General features: G+C 37.8%; 1 protein-coding gene across 3 annotated transcripts in view; it reads left to right on the forward strand.

The window, feature by feature from the left end:
* Positions 1-21,574, forward strand: part of rabgap1l (RAB GTPase activating protein 1-like) — a 97,923-nt gene that overhangs the window by 69,151 nt on the left and 7,198 nt on the right. Inside the window, exons 17-20 of one of the 3 annotated variants that reach the window (XM_077533864.1) lie at positions 793-936; positions 5,295-5,336; positions 12,076-12,204; positions 20,362-20,454. In XM_077533864.1, coding sequence (XP_077389990.1) covers positions 793-936; positions 5,295-5,336; positions 12,076-12,204; positions 20,362-20,454 — 408 coding nt within the window. Of the gene's footprint in view, positions 1-792; positions 937-5,294; positions 5,337-9,550; positions 9,754-12,075; positions 12,205-14,506; positions 14,812-20,361; positions 20,455-21,574 lie in introns of those variants that run through there. The other 2 variants (XM_077533865.1, XM_077533867.1) reach the window with 2 other exon arrangements.

The following is a 21,574-nucleotide window of genomic DNA, read 5'->3' on the forward strand; positions in this document are numbered from 1 at the left end:
TTTTAAGTATTATTTATTCTTAATTTACGTAAAAATTTCCCCCCCAAAAAAGAATGACCGATAATTTTTCCTATATATAGCATTTTTCGTTAAAATTCTTCTTTTCCTGTTTGTAAGATGTCCATAAGAAAGCAGCCAATACTGTAACCGGCCCCTCTCTTGTGGCTGTTATATGATTGCGAGTACATATACCTTGAAATAAGCCCGGGTATTGGCCCAATCCCGGTACTCTCTCATCCGTATTATTTACAAGTTACATATGATTGTAATTGATTAACTTCACTGACCAATTGAATTTAGAGGTTAATCAAAGATTCTAATGTAGCATTTACAGCTAATGTTCAGTTCTAATTTACGCTGTCGGAAAGGTATTTTTTGAAATGGACATACAGTCTTAAGGAAAACTGAATTTTTATGATATATTTAGTTGGGTGTCTGACAGGCCTACCCACACTGCACACCCAATATCACTGATTTTTTTTTTTTTCCTTCAATATTTTAAAATGTTTTAACATTTATTTATATTTTGGGCAATATATTCATAGAAAACTCCAAATGGATGTTTGTCCGTGTTTTTCAATAATCGTTTGGGTTAATAAAGAAATCTTCCAACACATTTGTGTTTTGCGTCAGTTAAACGTGATTTTTTCTTATTCGTGGGCCAGCCCGGTCACTCTTGTGCACAAATTGCAGGGGTCCTCTCTATTGCATAATAGTGTTTACACTTGATTTTGTTTTCCTGTTTACAAAGTCCCCCATCTTTTCCCCGCCAACGCGTCTCTTGTTTTCTAGGAACAGCTACCCGATCTGTGGTCCCATTTCCAAGTACTGAACCTGGAAGCACACATGTATGCCTCCCAGTGGTTCCTCACCCTCTTCACTGCCAAATTCCCCCTGTGCATGGTTTTCCACATCACGGATCTGCTGCTTTGTGAGGTATAGTTAGACGTCGTGCACTATATTATACTGAAATTCTTGGGAAAGGTTAAAGGTCTTTATTTTCTAATTGTGGTTAAATAGTGTCAAGGAAGGACTGGCCAGAATGGCCAAAGGTTAGTTAGTGTTTAGTAGGGGTGTCAAGATTAGTGCATTAATTTTGAGTTGATTTAAAGTTCCTTTAACGCCACAATTTTTTTTAAACGCACAATTAATGACCACCCCTTACTTGAAAAGCCTGTACTGAGAGGGGGGGGGGGGGGGGGGGGGGGGGGGGGGGGTTCTGTAGTTGCAATGCAGCAGACATGACCACGTCAAACTTTAGCAGTAATAAATGTAATAATAATGGATATATTTGTAGACTGGGGTGAAGTTCCATTTTACAATTTTAAAAATGTGCAGAATTTCACAAGTTACTTCATGTTAAAGATTAGATAGCTCTGAATATGAAAAGAAAAATGCACTGAGCTGTCCCCGTCTTACCAATGCAACTAGCCATCTAGTGGTAGAAAAATGACCTCAACACAAATCAATATCACACTCGTTTTTTACAGTACATCTTTTGAATTTTAACTCAATTTTATGAATTATTGTGAACTTACTGTATCAATTTCTAAAAGATTCAGCCATATTTTAGTTTTACATTGTTTTCCACTTTTATATTAACAAGCGTATGAAAACTTAGAAAGAAAATGTTTTATTGTACATTTTAGTGTACATTTAGAACAGATATAAATTTTGTGATTAATCTTGAAGTCTAGAATATTGAAGTCTTGCAATTAATTATGTTAAAAAATAAAAATAAAAATGCCTGAAACCCCTAGTTAAAAGTACAAGGTGATTCACAAAGATTACACCAAAATCATTACGTGATATTACGCCATATTTCTATTAATTTAACATTTTTCCCCACTTTTATGTCAACAAGAGTATAAAAACATTTTATTATACATTTCAAAGGGATATAAATTTTGATTAATCGTGAGTTAACTATTGAAGTCATGCGATTAATTATGATTAAAAAATGTAATCGACTGACACCCCTAGTGTTTAGTATGGGGAGTTGTCAACAAGAAGCAGAAAAAGACAGCTGAAAGGGAGTTGTTTGGATCATACACAGCAGGTGTCAAGTCCCTAACTAGAAGGAACAGCTTTATGACCATCAGCACCAATCCATCGTGCATGCACCCTGCCCTTTGATTTGATCTGTCTTCAGTGTCTAATCAATAAAGGTGTGCCTATCAGGCTTTTAGGTTGATAAAATCTTAAATAGAAAGCTATTAGGAATCCTTACCCTGCTTCTGATTAATTATATTTAGAAAGATAGTGTCTGTAAAATCCAGTGTTTTCTTGCTGCAGCTATTTTTTTTTCTTTTTTTTTTTTTTCAATTACAATAATATAGTAATGGTTATAATAGTATGCTATTATATTATGGGCATTAATCACATTTGGTTTGTCTACCGACCACTCAAAATCCTTAAAATCCTTTACAACACAATAACCCAATCATATCCACCTGGTTAAGTAGATGAGAGCATCAAAACAAGCCTTCCCTCAGCAGCTCCTTAATATTACATCTCGTGCCTAGAATTATTCATGGTGTCATCGCATGGGATTAGATTACACTTTCTCTCAAATCACCTGATCCCACTTATTAAAGGTTGCATCGCAAAGTATATTCCTTGATTACATTTGGAATCCCACCTAGTTCTCCATCCCGCACATTAAACAAGACCTTTTTCACAGCAGTTATTTTGAGTGTTTAATGAAACAGTCAATAGTAGGATGGATATCGATTTCGATCAACCTTTCCACAGAGGTGGTGCATGGAGCAAGAAGAACCCATTACAAGATGGTGAGGGTTGGAATGAATGATGAATGTGTTTATTTTAGTACATCCTCACAGGACTGAGGTTGGGGGTTTGAATCCAGGCTCCCGCCTTCCTGTGTGTAGTTTGCATGTTCTCCCCCGTGTTAGTGTTTTGTTTTTGTTTTTCTGGTTCCCTTCCTAGCATGTGTAAAATTGGACACAAATGTGTTGTCAGTATGAATGATTTGTACCCTGTGATTGGCTGGTGATAGGCTACAGCATACCCACAACCCGAGTGAGGAATATGTAAACTGTATAGAAAATGGCTGGATCGTGTTCATAACATCAATGGAACTTCCACTCTGCAGGAGCCATATTATCATGATGGCTCTTCAGCCTTCATTAACTAGGAAGCAATCTGTCAACTAACAGATGGACAAATCAACACAAATAGGGTGTCACACATTATTTTGCACTTTTGCAAACGGTTCCGCCTTGGCGTAGGTAGTATGTGCGCTTGTGAAGTTTCACTTGTATATGGTTGTTATAGCATTGCTTAAAGAGGAAGTCAAGCTTAAACATTTCTTGACAATAGAATGTTATATGTGACCTCACTAGTCTAAACATGACGTGATTAATATTACATTTGTGGAATATGAGTTATGAAGCAAAATCTACCATTTTGCCACTTACTGTCAACTGAAGATGACATCACAGTTGCTCAGGGCTCAGGCAACGACCAATCACAAATCACCTGTTTTCTGGAGCTGAGCTGTGATTGGTTATCTGAGACCTGAGCAACTGTGATGTCATTTTCATTCGACAGCAAGTTGCAAAATGGCCGCCTTCTGATATTGATAAAACTGCTGGATTTTGCTGCTTAACTCATTGTCCACTAAATACAATATTAACCAAAATACCGTATTTAGACTAGTGGGGCTGCATAGAACATATTATTGTCAAGAAATAGTTTTTGAAATTTTGAATTTAAACAGGCCAAGAAGAATCTTGTTAATGTCCACACTAACATAAGCATTTACATAATGCAGTTTATGAACAGCATAAATGTTGTAAATGCTTGATCATGAATCTTAAAACTACCAGTGTCAGTCTAGAAAGTAGCATCATTTCAATATTAAAATAATTACAAATAGTGTTGTTCCGATATCGATACTGGTATCGGAAGATGTGCCGATACTGCATTAAAACAGTGGTATCGGTATCGGTGACTACTCACCAGTAACATGCCGATACCATTAATTCCAACACTAATATAGGATTTTAGATGCAGCATCTTGTGTCTGGCTCGTGCACGATGTTCACTGGTATGTGACATGTTCACTGCATGCTGATCTAAGATATCCTATTGGCCCTTGAATGCTTTGAACCAATAGCAGGACAGCTTTTTCATGTTGAGGAAAAAAAACTTTAAGTATCGGTATGGTATCGGTATCGGCCGATACTGCAAAGCTGTGTATCGGTATCGGTATCGGGGGCCAAAAAACGGTATTGGGACAACACTAATTACAAATACGTTGACTATTGGTGAAAAATGCCATTTGCCCTTTTCACCCTTCGTTACTTTATTTTCCTCATCCCTTCATATTTGATTCCTCCCACTCTCCCGCTGGCCCCCAGCAGAACAGTAAGAAGCTTCCCAGGTTTTTCTCAGCCATTGAACCGCATGATAAGAATCTGTTCGTTAAACCTTCGTTCGCATCTCCTCTTACTCTGACTGCTGTTCTCCTCATGTATCATCTTATCTACCCCATCATTGTTCACTTTTTGCTTGTTAAACACACAGAAATAACAGAAACAGATACAGAAATAATTACCGTGGGTTGGGGGGGGGGTAACATACTCATTGTGGAATTCTTTCTTCAAGATGTTCACTGGGCGGCTGTGTGGTCTTGCAACTCAAGTATGATGCATGATTAGTTCAAATCAACCAGCAATACGAAAGACTTTCATAATCGTAATTAACAGCTCGTCCAATGTGGCTATAACACACGCACATTGCATTTGCTTACATTACTTTTTGGGAATGTGTTTAAAACAAAAGTCAGAATGAGTTTAGAATTTTCAACGTTGCGTATCATCCCGCCTCTACTATTTCTCCTCTATCTGCCCTGTCACCTTCCCAGCCTGTAATCACAACCCTGCTTTTTGTGTATTTACCGTCCCCATCACGAACACAAACCTCTTTGATCCTGACTCGGCATTGTAGCGCCATCTTGAGGCCTCTGCAAATCAGTGTGTGAAGACGGCGGTCCCCCTCGCTTTCCTTATTTTTAGTGCTGTCTGGATATTTTTAGCTCTGTGTTGCCATGTGAACTCATCACAGAGACTAAGAAGACGTGGGTGTTCCCACAGAGCTGCCAGCTTTACATTTTCTTCATGTGTCGTAATCACATGTATGATGTATGTGAGAGAGACTCCAAATTGTAACACGTATATTAATCAGTTTTTGATGTGTGTTCCTGATTTAAAATAAAAATGTTTTTATATTCTCATTACTGAGATGTATTTAAATGTGTTGTGTTCCAGGGTCTGAACATCATCTTCAATGTTGCCTTGGCTCTGCTCAAGGTTAGTTCTTCAACTCATTCATTGACACATCTTCCATTTAAAAGAACTCCATTGTTACTGCCAGCAACATTTTATTAAAATGCCCCATCCACATATAGCTTTGTGCACTTTAACTTAAAGTTGCATCATGTAGTGATATACAGTACCGTATGTACAGTGCTTTAATATTGTTTTGTTCAATTGAACAGGGGATTTAGTGTTCCTTTATCAGCTTCATTTGGTATTTGTCACCACCTGTTGTCCAGCTGTAGTATCTGCAGCTGAGGGATTGGACTTTTTTTTTCTTTTTTTTTTTAATCTTTAGTTTCTCTTATTATTCCAAGTTATGGTTTATGATTTTACACATTTGATACAGGCAGTGGGGACTTCTCTGCCTTGTGACTCATATATGTAGTGTTGTATGGCGTCTTATGGTAACTTCTGGTACTTTCATTATCCAAAACAAGCTGACAGTTAATAAAATTTATACATTTTGGCATGGAATGTCCATTCTGAGAGAAGACAAAATATAGATGTCATAAACCAAAACAGAACCCACAGCCTAAAATGAGCACAAGGTTTTCCCTCAACTACTTTGTTGTTTTCTGCATGGTGAGGAATTCCTGTTTGTTGTGTTACCAGATCTCCTTGTGGTTGGTTGTATCGATTCATTCAGCACATGCATATGGCTGGTTCATTGTGAGCAATCATCCATCATCTTTATTAACATATTGCAGAACTTTTAAAAGCACACGGAGAACACGCTATCCTCTGTCATATAGGCTTGGTGTGACTGTCTCTGATATCCATTGAATTCCATAATTAATATCAGAGAATAAAATTAAATTCTTAATGGCAAAACAATAACCTCAATATGAATCATCTTCAAAAGGGATAGTGTAGGAATAATTGTAAATAATAAGTTATCATACTTTTGCTGCAATGAAGAACTGCTTCTGCTTGCAATGAAGAATGCTTTGCTCTGTTCCCGCTCACATTCACGTAGCCTGGCTATTTGAAGATGACTCAAAAAGCTGAAGAACCACAACATCTAAAGCAGCAGAATGGTTCAAGCCAGTGTGGTTGCCTGTTTTCTGTTAAGAAATGATTGCAAACTTGACTACACATACTCGGCAATCTTCCACTCACATGCACAACACATAGACAAACAAGTACACTGTGTTACAACTATGCCTTGCATTTGCATTTTTAGGGTTGGAACACCCATGTAACTAGGGGCGTGGAAAGGGTGTGGAAAACCAAATAAATAGAGAGGGTGAGGAGAGGAATCTTCAGGGAATGCAGGAGTGAATTGTATCAGTCAGTTCCTCTCTCCTTGCGAGCCCTGAACTGAGTGTCGTGTTTAATAGAATGTCAAACAGGTAAACCCTGACAGAGAGTAAGAAGTCATAAAGACTTCTCTAGTCATGCTCCCCTCAATTCACAGGAACAAAAGTCTCTCCATGCAGTTTCACATCAATATATGGAACCTAAAAGTCATACAAGAAAACAAGAAGCAATCGGTATGATCTTACCAGACACACAGAAGAAATAATCCATAGATCAATAAGGAGAAAAAATATCTTTCTTGAATAAATGTTGTTAGTTTAAACTTGTGATCATGACTACATTGCAATGCATTACCTAGTGTGCATTGTTTTGCATATTTGGCTGTTGCTGGTCATTATTTGTAAAATAATGTCCTCTTCTGAAGTCAATGCAGTGCAATAATTTAGTGTCTGTTGGCTTCAGGATCTCAAATTATATCTTGATATCTTGTCTTAAGTCTAGCTTATTAGACTGGGGAACACAATTTGTTGATGAGTTATGCCTGACAGCTCTTTTTAACAAATTTTTGGGTGTGGTATCCAAAACTAATTTGAATTTTTCTCTATCAGGTCAAGTGTGTTTTTGTTTAAATATAGGATCCTCTTTTTTTTTTCTTAAAAAATGAAATAAAAATGTAAATAAAACACAAAGATAGAATGGTTGCAAGCTTTGAAAACAACAATAAACAGCAAAACATACAGCACAAAACGAAGTAGAACTAAGAACAGTATGCCCATGCTTTCAAGGTTAAGACAAAATCCAGCACTCATCCTCTTAATAGCTACTATGCTAGCTTTCTGTTTGTAGATATTGATAGTATTGACCTTTCGGGAGCTGCGCACACCTCTCACCACTGTCTCGATTGTGACAGCTCTTCTTACTACAATCTTACTAAGGAGGATTTTCTGTGTAGAAAAAAAATAACGTGTTAATATACGGCATATAATATACTGCAATTTTGGAATCAGCATTCCAATTTTGGTTTTAATCTAACTCAACTTATCCCTCAAATTGTTCCCCAGTGTGTTATTGTTGTGGTCTTGCATTGTTGGACAAGCTGTACGCAAGTAGAGATGACATGAAGTGAAGTGAGTATTGTGTTGTGATCTGAAAAAGTACTAGATCAGCAGAGAATGCTAAAGTACCGGTAAGAAAGAGTTTCATACATGCGGCAATAATTCTTCAAACCGTGCAAGTTCAAAATATTATTATTATTATTATTATTATTATTATTATTATTATTATTATTATATTTAATTAATTAATCTACTAAATAAATAAATACCTGTGCTGCTCAAAGCAAGCTTAGCCTAAGAATGAAAAATAATCAGCTTTTAAACTATGCATATTTACATTTTTATGATACTATTAACGTTTTATGTAATCATACTCAAATAATTGTGCATTACTGTTCAATATCTTAGCAATATTGTATTACCAGAAAGATACCAAGTGGATGCAATAACAAATGAGGTTGTGAGGTGGGTGGAATGGGATTCCACTACCAGCTTCCTATTGGGCAGCCATGACGACATTCTGTCTGCTTCTCCCTCCCTCCCTCCATTGCGTTCTCCTTGCGCTCCCTCCATCTGGCTCCAGCTCCCTCCCTTTCCTGCTTTACCGTCATCATCCACATCACTCCCAGAATGTAAGGTGTACCATCAGCTATCTGGACCTGGAGGAATAAAGCTTCTTTTTTTTTCTTTTTTTTTTTACATTCTGTTCTTCCTTACCAACACAAATGCTTGCGTGGAGCTTCTTCTCGTCGCCTGCAGTTTTTCATTCTGTCTCTATGCTTTGACACACAGCCTCTTTCTCCACATCTTTAGTCATCTGCTGGATACATATTTTTGCAGCACGCTATCTCCGACCACCTAATGGGTTGCAGCAGAGATGACATGCTAGCTGCTAGCTGTTAGCATCACAAAGAGGGAGTGATAGCAAGCCCGGCAGTGTTCTGGAAACACTGTGTTGTTTTCATGCTTTTTTTCTTCTTCTTTTGCTTTGCCTCGCCCCAGTTGCTGACCAGAACAATCACTCCTGATGACACAAGCCTATTCACTGACTCACAGATGCATCCATTTAGCCTGTGTTGTTGAGAATCAAGTGACTTTCCACCACTACAGAGCCTCATCTAATGGAGATCTGCTTGAGGAACAGCGTACTGCTTTCTGCACAGCAGCTGCACTTTTTTTAGTTTGATATTTTTCTACCTCCTCTCTAACAAGTGCCACAGCAAACGGATCTCCTTCCTGCTTCTCTCGTTTGAGGATTCACACTGTTATATTGCTTGTTTTGCATTTCAAAGATATTCTGCAGCCTCCATATTGGAAGCACACTCCATGCTTACTGAAGGATATTTTTTCCGTCCCTCAAATCGAATGACGAAGGAAAAATAAGAAAAAGGCGGAGTACTTGTCCATTACTGCTGTTTGTTGGAACAGCAACCCACGTGTGGAGCAGCTTTGTTGCTTAGCAACGACATACCAGATTGTGGTTGGTAGTGCAGCAAGTTAAGAGTGGCTTGCAGGTAGAAGAAGGCGTTATGCAACAAACGGCATCACTTCCTAGTTTCTTGACTCAAACACTGGTGCAACGGTTGGTCACCTCTGGGCTCTGACGGTGGTGGGATGAAGACTCTGTCTTCTCATTGTTATTATTAACATTGGCTATGAATTTGGCCATACTATCCTCTGAGCTAGTCGCCTATAGTCTTCGCTCAGCAGAACTCCATCAGTAGGACTAAATCAGTGGATAACGACGTCTTTGCTACAAGTTCACCTGTCCTCAAACTCATATAGGCCGAGTGGGACATTCGGGCGACACGCTGGAGTCATACGCCTCCTTAACCCCAAAGAGGGACTGCCCTTCTCCCTTGCCCTCGCCAACCCTGCCGCTATCTCCTCTGCCCTCCCCTTTGCCCTCGCCACCTCCTCTTTCGGCGCTGACACCTCCTCTGCAACTCCCAGCGGTGCGAAGAGCAGTGGAGGATGGAGAGGGAACTGCAGAAGAAAAGGCCCAAAGCAGTCAGGCCTCAACGGATTCCTTCTGTAAAGTGATGGATCTCCTTGGGATGGGACATCGACTCTTTGTCCCCAAGCTGCTCGCGGTGAGAGTGCGGACTGGGAATATTCCATGTTCAGTTAGGAGGAGGGCAGGAAAGGCTTTTTAGAAGGAGCTTCTCTCTGCCCACCTGGTAGCATATCTGTATGTGTTCCCTAAAGTTATATGTTGTAAGTCTGATTGGGTCATTATATGATCTCTTCACTTCAATGTCCGCATATTAGTTGTCAAAGGTAGGACCAACTGACTTACACTAATAGACTTCCCCCACAAGATGGGGGTATTGATGTGTTTATTTAGTTGGCACTTGGCAATATTACTCTTTACTTTAAATAAATAAATAAATAAATACTTATTAATGGGTGCGATAGCTGTCCTATAACAAAATGTCATCATTGGAGTAAATTAGTAAATTGACTAGTTCTTATTTTATTTATTTTTTAATATATATATATATATATATATATATATATATATATATATATATATATATATATATATATATATATATATATATATATATATATATATATATATATTACATTGCATGTTGCCCACCCATTCAAGAATTGTGTATTTGGCGGTCTTAGTTAAGTTAATAATAAAATAAAAACAAAAAATAATAATAATAATAATAATTCATTATATTTAAAGGCGCCTCTTTTGGCACCCAAGAACACCGTACAGGATGTTGTGTGATTGACTTAATATAAAACCAAAAGAAAAAAAAAAGAGATTAGTTAGTTATATATGGTAACTTTGAGATAGTTACGTCACTAGTCTCACAATTCCAAGCTGCTTTGATTAATACGTAGGGTCACTTTGATGTGATTTACAATTAAATTGGGCTTATAGTAGATTTGTGCAAAACAAACACAGTTCCAAGTTTGATATGAAATTTTTGTGTCTTTGTATGAAATGTGTCAGACATTTTCCAGGACTTGTGTTGCAGAAGCCAAACTACAATTTTTGCCATTCAAAGTAAACCACATAGAGTCTAACAACCTTTCCCAGCCTTGTCTGCCATGCCTTGATATAACATATTTTGTCACGGCTATCTTAATGTGAAAATGAGTCCCCTTGATGACCCCCTTGATTTTGTGTGAAAATCACAGAGAGAGAGATCAGGTGAGTGGGAAAGTTGCTCCAGCATGGCAAACTTGTTCTCAGAAAAGGAAGCTCAGGGCTTTGTGAGCGTCATCACTGTTGTCCTGCTGCGACTCTCACCTCTTCTAACACACTGAGCGAAGCAAACGCCACAGGATCATGTTGTAGATCAAATTAATCAACAACTATTTTGCTAATTGAGAAATCGTTTGGAGCCATTTTTTAATTTAAAATGTCCAAATCTTCTGATTTCAGCATATCAACAGTTCACTGATTTCTGTAGTCCTTCATGAAAGAAGACCGTTTATTTTCTGTGTTTAATCAAAATAAGAAATTTGCAAGCATCTGTTTTTACTTTGGAAAACAATGACCGAACCGGTAACATAGTACAACATCAATAACCCCATTTTTTTATTTTTTTTATTTTTTATTTTTAAATCACTATACAAATCCGAAGTACGAAATACCAATCACTGGTTAATAAACATTAATCAGGGGGGAAATGCTTTTGTAATACATTTTAATGCAAAATTTAAATGAATCCAATTAGTCAATTAATCGATTGAATAATTGATTCTAAAAATATTTCATAGTGACAGCACTAGTTGTAGACTAGTGCTTTTCTATCACCTGGCCCATATTGAAGGGAAAAAGCTCTTCATGTGTAATTTGAATTTGAAATCTTGTGACCTGCAGTCCTGGAACTTTTCTGACAAAACTCGTATATCATTATTTAAAATTAATTTGGTCTTGCATGATCAGCCTATTATTATAGGCTCTTCAGCCCCTTTTCCACTTTACCGGTTCTACCCTGCAACATCCTGTTTCTGCTCTATGAGGTTGCTTTTCCATTGCCTGACCACCAAGGAATCCCAGCCCCAGTAGCCATGAATGAGCCTCGCTCTGAAGTCACCAGAGAGCTTGAACATAGACAAATTTAGCAAAGGCAAAAAATGATCTATGCGAGAATTTCTTCTTTTTTTTGTTTTGTTTTTGATGTTGGTTTCAACTATGAATTTACATTTACCTACTTGTTATTCTGTATGTACGTGTTTAATGAAGAACCCAAAATGGTGAGAAATGTCTTCTCTGATCCATCCCATGTCCATATGTTGCATCTATGTAATGACCAATAAGTGTGTTTATTTCCATTGAAGCGAAATACAATAAACAACGAAAAGTTAAAAAAAAAAAAAACACAAGCATGACTAATATTTTCTCCTCCCTCCCTCTCCACCTGGCCCGACCTGTTTTCCTGCAGACATCCAAAGAGGATCTCTTGCAAGCAGACTTTGAAGGGGCTCTCAAGTTCTTCAGAGTGCAGCTCCCCAAACGGTACAGAGCCGCGGAGAACGCCAGAAGGCTGATGGAACAAGCTTGCAACATAAAGGTTTGGCTCTTTATAAGCACGTGCAACAAGCGCTCGTCTTTGTTTTAGCCAAGCATTGATTTCAGCCTGGAATGTGTTAAACTATCGATTGCAAGCATACGGGATACACAAAGCTTCTGTCAAAACAATTCAGTACAATTCACCATTTATTTCGACAGATTCACAAAAATGTGAACACACAATACAGTATCCGGGCTGATTTCTACATCTACATCTACATCTTCATCTTGCAATATTGCTCATCATTATTGACTTTATTCCAGTTTGATCAGATATGATGTGGCTTCCATGGATGGAGGTCAGAATTTTCATACTATGTTTATGTGTTCACACACAAACCTGTTATCATCTTCCTCTTGACTTGAATGAGACTTAAGGCATTTAGGGAATTTGCTGAGGTCACCAGCGACCCAAACGAGTACACAATGTAATATATTTCATTTTGTGCCTGTGAGTTGTGTGTGCGTGTGAGAGGGAGAGATAAAGGAAGGAAAGTGTTGGCAGAGAAAGATGGAATAGATAATAACTTTGCCTCCACCCTTTCGCCATCTCTCCTCCAGTCACTCCCATGTTGCTCTCCTTGAATCGACATACAGTTAATATTTTACATGTCAGGCATTTTTCTAGTCTATTATCCAAATACAGGATTGACTTACAGTGTTTGGATGTAGTGATCTGTTTGAATGCTTGTTGGGGACCCACATGGCTGTTTTGTGGTGCTTCTTGATACATGACATCCTGTTAAGTTTATCTATGGACTTTTAGTAGGTTATTTTTCTTTTCTTTTTCTCTTTCTCTAATGCAATGTAGTTCCAAGGTACATGAAATCTCAATCTTTGCTTCAGTATTTCACTTCCATAAAACACTAAATCAAACCCAATTAAGAGTAATTTTTCCAAGAACTTTAACAGAACCGTGAAGGGTGAAGTTGATCGGTACGCCAGTTTTTAATGATTCAACCATTTAAGAAAATAGATCATGTTCTTGGCAGATGAAACTGTTGTGTGCACTCCGCAGAGTGATTTTTCTCAAACCCCCTGAAACATCTTCTTTCTACTGTCTACTTTTAGACAAGTCACTCTTCAATGTATGAAATAGAATATTCCCTGTGGGCAAATACTATATTGAGATAATTCTTCTTCTCAGGAAGAGAGGAGAATGAAGCTTCCTCTTCCAGAACAAGATTGTTTTTGCTTTTGACTGTTAAGTCAATACATGCCAGCTCGCTTCAAGCATAAAGTCAGAATGATTGTCAATGTTTGTTTAAACCAGTATTTTAAAACTAGAAATAACTGATAAAATTACATGTGTAGGCTGTCAAGCAAATGTTTAAGCAATCGATCTTGCTGTAATTTCTAATATGATGTCATTTCAGTCAATCACAATCATTTGCTTGCACTGCTAAAGGGGTCTATTTTGAACTCGGATAAAGAGGAATGCCCGCTGAATAAATATCACAATAGAACTTCAATCAAAATCAGCTCATGTTAAACATTTAAAGGGGTTTCAAAGCCCAAAACAGTGTTTTCCCTCACCCAAAATGTTCAGTCTTATTTATTTATTTTACACCTTAAAGATTCTACTGTACTTTTGACAAAAATCTTGGAAACAGTTGCATGCCTAACCAAGCTTATTCTCTCTTCAGCCCCCTCTTTTTTTTTTTAACATGTTTTTCTCTGTCAGCGTATAAAACGGATCAGCTGAACTTTGTAAGCTGCTTAAAATAGCGAACCCATTCCCTGCCACCTTGGCTTGATCAGCACGAGGAGTAAGGGTGGCTTAGCTTTCTTGAGGATTATGGGAGGAATTTGAATTTCTCAGGATCTTAGGCATCCTTTGGACTGAAACTAGTGTGATGACTTTGTGTATTCAAAAGTCATATAGGCTCAGCTTTTTGCTCATAGGTCTTTCATACATAAAGATTTGAGGAGATTTAAAGAATAGATTTCAAGTTTGTCTGTTTATCTTCTAAAGGGGAAGCTTGTTTTGGCATCATAAAGCAATAATATGTACTGTAGCAAGGAAAAACAAGTCATTCTGCTTGACAACTTCCCTTTTATGTGGCTCGAGTGTAGGTGTGAACAAAAGGTTTAGAAATAACTCTAGTGATGTCTGTTTTAATGAAATAAATATTTCAAACTGTCTCAAAAGGAGAGGCAATGATGAGGAACGGGTCAGCGGAAAAGAAGAAAAAAACAAAGTCATCATCCACCTTTGTCATGCACCGCTAGTGTTTGAGGGAGGGGATTGAGGGGGGAGTGAGAAACAAACAGGTGTGTTGTACTGTTCGCTCACTTCCCCCGCCACCCTCCGCTCAGTGGGCAGGGCTCAACTCCTGAGTGAGAGACTCTTGAAAGCAGCCAGTCGCCTCCTCTGCTATCAGAGAGGCGCAAGAGCTGTCAGCCGCACTCCTCCCTACTCGGTCTTTCATTTCTTCTCTTCCGCTTCCTGCTCGTTGCTGGGTACGAGCGAGCGGGAGTCGAGATGATGCAAGAGGTGTCCATCGTGGTGGCGTACGATGCTCACGTCATTGAGCGGCCGAGTGAAGAGGACGCTCTGGCCCATTTGGTTGCCCACTCCAGACCCGTCAGAACTCTTCGACCTGTGGTATGTCTTGTTAGAATTTTATCCGTGTTGGGATTTAACTTCCACTGTAAATTGCTTCTTAAATTTAATCATTATAGTTGTTCAGGTAACAGTTACAGGCTCATACGTGTGTGCAAGTGTGTGTTGTTTTCTTACTGGTGGTGGCAAAGCTTTGCCAATCAGTCCTGCTCTAAAGTGAGATTTGTTTCAATTACAATTCATTACATCTGAATTTGGAATCAATGGAGACCTTGTGCGTGCATGTGGGAGCTGGTTTGTTTGCCTCACGTGGCTAATTGAATTCCATGGCCTAGTTTTTTTTCCTGGGATGTCCACTTGCCTTTGTCCTTATTTCAATATTCAAACTCTTCTGGTCTGCCGTGGGGACGAGGCCTCATCACCAAACGCACAAACATGCTCATGCACACACACTCATTTAGCAAGATAATACCCAGTACAGCACTCGAGCTTCAGCATGTGATCTCGACCTGGGGACCAACTCCAATTTCAGTTGCAGGGATTCAGGTCATGAAATCTCAAAGTGGGCCCGGAACCATCTCCTGCAACGCCACATCTTTAATCATACTTCCTGAGTAATTATTTTGTAACATGACATGACAAAGGCTGATTTGTACGACGGTGTATTAGGGCCACGTATAAATATCTTTTAAGAGGGGATGTAATATTCTGAGGGAAAAAAACTTGCAGATTTGCGATTAAAAAAAAACTCAGAAACTTGCGAAACGTAGCGTAGCTATAGTCTAGACGAGGTGCTGGCTTTTGTCCACCAGGAGATCTAAAACATGAAGAATTTTTAGAAAATGAAAATGCAGGATGGAGACAGATTTCTAAACTTTACTCACTACACACGGCAAGCTACAACAACAACTTCCTGACCCCCTATCAGCTGACTAACCCTAACCAATCAGAAGCTAGTAGACTTTAGATAGATGCAAGTGAACGACTGAGAACAGCAGATTCAGCACATCAATATAGTGATTTGTACTCAACTCTTCAAGGTGTGAATATTTAATAAATCTTTGCTAAAGCAATTACAATTTGAAAACCCGACCGAAAAATATTGGCATAAACATCCGAGTACGCTACGCGTATTTCTCGCAAGTTGCTGAGTTGTTGTTTTTTTCCACGCAAATTTGCCACTTTGTAATGTCACAAATATGCGAATTTATTTCTCGCAAATTTGCTAGTTTAAGCCTCATAACTTGACGAGATTTTTTTTCCTTGCAAATTTGCCACTTTATAATCACAAATCTAAGTTTTTTTTCTCATAAATTTGGGAGTTTGGGAGAGTTTCGGAATATTACCCAACAGTCTAAAAAATAAAGTAAAGATTTATGTGTGGCCCTAATATGCTGTTGTAGATTTGAGTATCCTATTTAGATTTTACTACTCTTAAGTTGACAATATATTTGGTAAATTCGGTATCTCTCAATATGCAGTGCAATTCTACACCCATCACATTATCACACTTTTTTTTCTGGTTTTAGGGTGTCATCTCGATAAATTAGCAGTGATGCTTTAGCATGGCTAGCACAGTCTTCTCAATGCAGGCCTTATTGTGTTCGCAGTTCTGTGGTTTATTCCACAGAAAGTTGGCAAATTGTTATCTTTATTGCCCCTTTTCTACTGCACAGCTGTACTAGGCTCCGCTGGCTTCACTTTTTGGCAGTCTGTGTTCCACTTCAAAGTTGTCCCGCTCCAGTAGTCATGAGAAACTATGAAAAACACACCGCACTGAATCAGTCAAAAAAAAAAAAAAAGACACCTTGACAACAAACAATGAAGGAGAACCAGATTATCTCTTTAATTCTTTGCATGTGGCTGTTGGCCATGCAAAAGGGAAAAAAATAAAGCAACAAAGTAAGCTAACATTAGCTTGTGTGGTATTTGTGTATTTCCCAACAGTCTTTCCTCAAATCTTAAAATGATGTCACAATTCCAAATCGGCTCAACTGTTGAGTAATGATATACAGTCGTCTGTTGTTTTCCCACAACGCTTAAACTGTATTGAGGGTTTGGGCTGCATTCAATTGTGTAAGGTCTTTTCTTCTTCTTCGTCTTCTTCTTCTTCTTCTTCTTCTTCTTCTTCTTTTCAGTCAGGGAAACATTGTTTCATCACACAATTCTTATTTTGCTTTGATTTTTTTTGAGTAATATTTCATTTTTTTGGATCCTTACAACACCCAACCACACACACACCATTTTCTTTGGACTTTATTTTTTATAGTTTCCATTGTTATGTTTGATTTTTGGAGGGAATTTTTACAATGTTAATAATATATGGTATCAGCTCAGCAATCTCGTAACCCCAGTTTAACCAGATACTCAGAATAATACCTGATAATATCTGGTTGCACCTGTTTTTGCTAGTCGATAGTGAGTAGAGCCACGGAGATACTGCAGTGGAAAAAGGGCGTTTGTCAACCCTTTGAGTGACTTGGTCTGTTGCCTCTTAACTGGGACCTCATCTGGGGCTTATCTGTCCAAATTTAACCAACTTCATAAGCTCTCACAAATGGATACTATTGGTCAGATCTTTTTTTTTTTTTTTTAACTTTTTTCCACATTTCAGACTTCAAACCTAAATATAAAATTACTATAGTTTTTTGTTTGCAATTGGGACAAAATTAGAATTCTTTTTTTTTTTTTGACTGAAAGTTGAGCAAAATGGCTGGTTCTTGTTAGGTTTGTGGTAGGGATGTAACAATAAGCGCGATATTGTGATATTAAAACTGCCACAATATCGTCATCGTCATGTTGATATTTAAATGCAACACATCTGTTGAAAGAAAGTCAGGTTGATTTCCATTTGTGCAGTTCTAGCGCCCTCTGGTGGCTAGCTTTTTAGTGCAATTTAATTTACTTTAGGGATGTTTTGGCCCTTCTATGTTTAAAATCTACACTAATTGCCAGATGAAAGGGAAGGTAATATGCCCGTGAAGCAAGTCAATATGTGGACGAACTCAATGTGTGCATGCATTAACAACAAAACATAAAAATAATAATAAGACCTAATAATAATAATATATAATTTCTGTTATCTACAAAAGCACAATATTGTGCTTTTTTTTTAGTATGAGCTCTTTTTTTTTTTTTACAATATTGCGAACGTTTTTTTAAATATCGCCAACCTCCTCACAATATCGTGACATTTATCGTGTTGAGAGCTTCATATCGTGATATCGTATCGTGACATTTGTGGTGGTCTCGTATTCCGAGATAAAAGCTAGAATGAATTGAAAAATATCCTGGAGTATAATAAAGGTAGCAGTCTACCTGCCATTATTATAAAACACAAAATATGCTGTACACTAACCGGTCATCTGCACATTCAAACAAGATTCAATAACAAAGAGCTCATCTTAATAATATTAATGTGATTGTAGTTTGCAGGTACTTATTGAACTGCAGCTCTCAGTGAGTCAGGTGCTTGACTTGATAACACAAACAAGACGCAACTATGCATCACAGAGGAAGAACACTTGACCACAATCCCCAGACGTAACAGTTTGCACTATGGTGATGTCGTTTCCACACAGGGGAGATCAAATTACCACCTGCTTCAAACAGACACGCACAGAAACGGCTCAATATCAGTCAGTCTTTCAGTTGTCTCATTTTTTTTTCAAGCTGATTGAGTTGAAACAGCTCAATTTCAGGTTATCCTTTGGAAACCATCAGTAAATTGGTTATTTGATGTACAACGTGTTTGTTTTATATTAGCTAAATGAAGTGCTGTTTGTTTGTAGGTCAACATATTTTAGCTGAACACTGGGGAAAGTTTTCTTTCTACTACAAGTTCCTACTTTAAAAGTGTCTGTTCTTGATTTGCGCTTTCTTATTCTATTTTGATACGGACAAATGATTGTAACAACTTGAGTTTTTCTGTTTTGTTTTGTTTTATTTATATGGCACAAAAATAGTTCAGAAGTACTAACTTTATACAACTAGAAAAATACACAGTATTATATGAAGCAACGTTGCATTGTGCTTTATTATGTGCATGCTCTACTCGAACATCTTGAATGATTTCAGTTGATTTTGCAAAACGAGAAACTGTGCAAAACAAACCACAATACCACAACTGTCACAAGCAACAGTCACTGTTCAGCGATAGTTTGTTTGAGAACATTGTAGGGATGTTCGGTACTACTTTTTTCAGACTGATACCAGTACGAATGTACTCACCAATAACTAGTACATTTGATATCTCAAATTTCATTCAACACAATGCCAAAAAATTCTAAAGTGTTTTCTTTGTGGCATAAATGATGAATTCCCCATGTGGCAAACAGTGGCAGTATATCAGCAAATACTGAATCAAGAGGACTGATTCACTGTCAGCCTTTTTTTTTTTTTTGCCTGAGGTATCTGTGGCTAGTATCAGCAGCCTCCATGAGTACCCAATGCCTTAAAATAAAGACACATCGGCCTAAATCGTCTCTCTATTACTAAAGAAAAGGGTCTAGTAAACTCACATTATCAAATGCTCAGTTTTGGTTCTCAATGTCAGACTGATATTAATTTATAAACCCCAATTCCAATTTAGCTGGGACGTTGTGTTAAAAAAAAAAAAAAAAAAAAAAAACAATGATTAGCAAATGCTTTTGAACCTCTATTCACTTGAATACACTACAAAGACAAGATATTTAATTGTCAAAATGATTGAACATTATTGGGGTTTTTTCTTTGATGTCTGCAAAACATTCCAAAAAAAGCTATAATTCCAAAGATTGGAGGGATTTCAACATCCATGTTCTACTTATCATCAAAATATTCATGGAATCTGCAGAAATCTCAACACGTAAGCGGCAAGGCCAAAAACCAACATTGCTTTTGACCTTCAAACAGTGAGGCGACACGCCATTAAAAACCGGTGTCATTGTGTAAAGGATATTGACTCGTGGGTCAGGAACACTTAAGAACGCCATTGTGAGTTGCAAGTTAATACTTGAGCATGCAAAGCGAAAATCATACAGTCCGCTCCAAAAGTATTGGAACGGTAAGGACAATTCCTTTGTTTTCGTTTTACAGTACACTAAAGACGTTTGGTTTTCAGATCAAAAGATGAATATGAAACAAAAGCTCAGACTTCCAGCTTTTATTTCGTTGTATTTATAAACAAACCAGGACAGAGCACATTTAGTTTGAAGCCTCCACTCCACTCAGTCTCCACTTCAGGAGCTAAAATGCATGCTCTATAGGGTTAAGGTCCAGTGATTGGCTTGGCCAGTCGAAGACCTTCCACTTTTTCCACCTGCTGGAGTCCTTTGTTGTGTTGGAACTTGGCGTTGTGTTTGGGTCATTGTCTTGTTGCAAGTTGAAGCTTCTCACTCTTAGTTTGGATGAATTTTTCTGTAAATTGTCAAGACATTCTTCAAAGATTAAGCTTCTCGTGTCGCTGTACATAATATAAATAAATATGGAATTCCCTTTTGACTAATCTTTGACCATTTGCTTCCAAGTTAAATACAGTGACACCAAGTTTGTATCGCATGGTAGTACTGACACTGGATTTGTGTACATTAATTGTGCATTTGTCTTTTTTAGGTTCCAACCAAGAAGCTCAAGAAGTTTGAGAAAGAATATCAGACTCTAAGAGAGAGCCAGCTACAGCAAGAGGACCCCATTGACCGATACCAGGTACAAACTTGTGCACCTTTAGGATCAGTGTACTTATCTTCTTGTAAACTTTGCTTTAATATGCTTTTGCAAAATGTATTGCCGTCTTATTTATTTTTTTATCCTGAAGCACATTTAGTTCATGCTAGCCATGTGAAATATATTATCCAAATAAAACCAACATTATTATGGTATATTGTTTCCTGTTTAAACATTATCACAAACTCCCTACCATCACTTTTCAAGTGTATTTTTCCAAGTTATAATTAGCATCGTTGCTCAGATTAGAATTGTGTGAGTGCACCTTTCTCATGTCCTGCTTTCTATTTTGCATTATTCAGGCTCAAAATGTGACTTTTATAACTGTTAAACATCTATCAGATCTATTTTTGGTGCTGCCAGAGACTTCTGCACTTAAAATTGTTTTTGAAGATTCGCACACTGAAACTGCTACATAAGTGTTCAGTTTTATATTTGACTTTTCTCCAAATCAGCACTTATGAGCACAAATTAAATTGAATTAATTGCAATACTTGGTAAAGGTAAGTTATTTTTAAATTTTCTGTTCAAGTAGATTGTGCTTGTTTCGAAAAAATGTGATAATATAATGAGACCAAAAACCTTAACATTCTCTTGTACTGTTATGAACCTACTGAGAATTGTTGAAGACACGAGTGGTGCACATGACAGTTTGAGGAGAAATTGCAAGCTGCTGCTCTTGGAAAGAAGGAAGGAAACATTTACTTTTGATAAGATGTTGAACTGCAGTTTCCTCTTCCGTCAATAGTGAGTCTGTATAAGGCCGACAAGCAACTTCCATTTTGTTGACAACCACCGTTTTTTTTTTAGACACCATATCACCATTGTTTAGTAACTCTTCATTTTGTGTTCTGTTGTTGCTTCATGATCTTGGTTTGTAAGTGTGACAAAAGCCAGTGTAGGGAGAGAGAGGGAGGCTGGAACTTGCTGGCGTGAGAGAGGAAACTCCTATCAGGATCATGTGTTAAAGTTTAGTTTGTGCTGCTGCTGCTGCTGCTGCTGCTGCTGCTGCTGCCTTGATAGCAAGACTCTGGATTGCAGATCCTGGTAAGATTTTTCTGCTCCCTCAAAGGATTTATTGTCAAGAAGATATTGCATACAT

This window comes from Festucalex cinctus, chromosome 10 (genome assembly GCF_051991245.1).
Source record: "Festucalex cinctus isolate MCC-2025b chromosome 10, RoL_Fcin_1.0, whole genome shotgun sequence".
Lineage (NCBI taxonomy): Eukaryota > Metazoa > Chordata > Actinopteri > Syngnathiformes > Syngnathidae > Festucalex > Festucalex cinctus.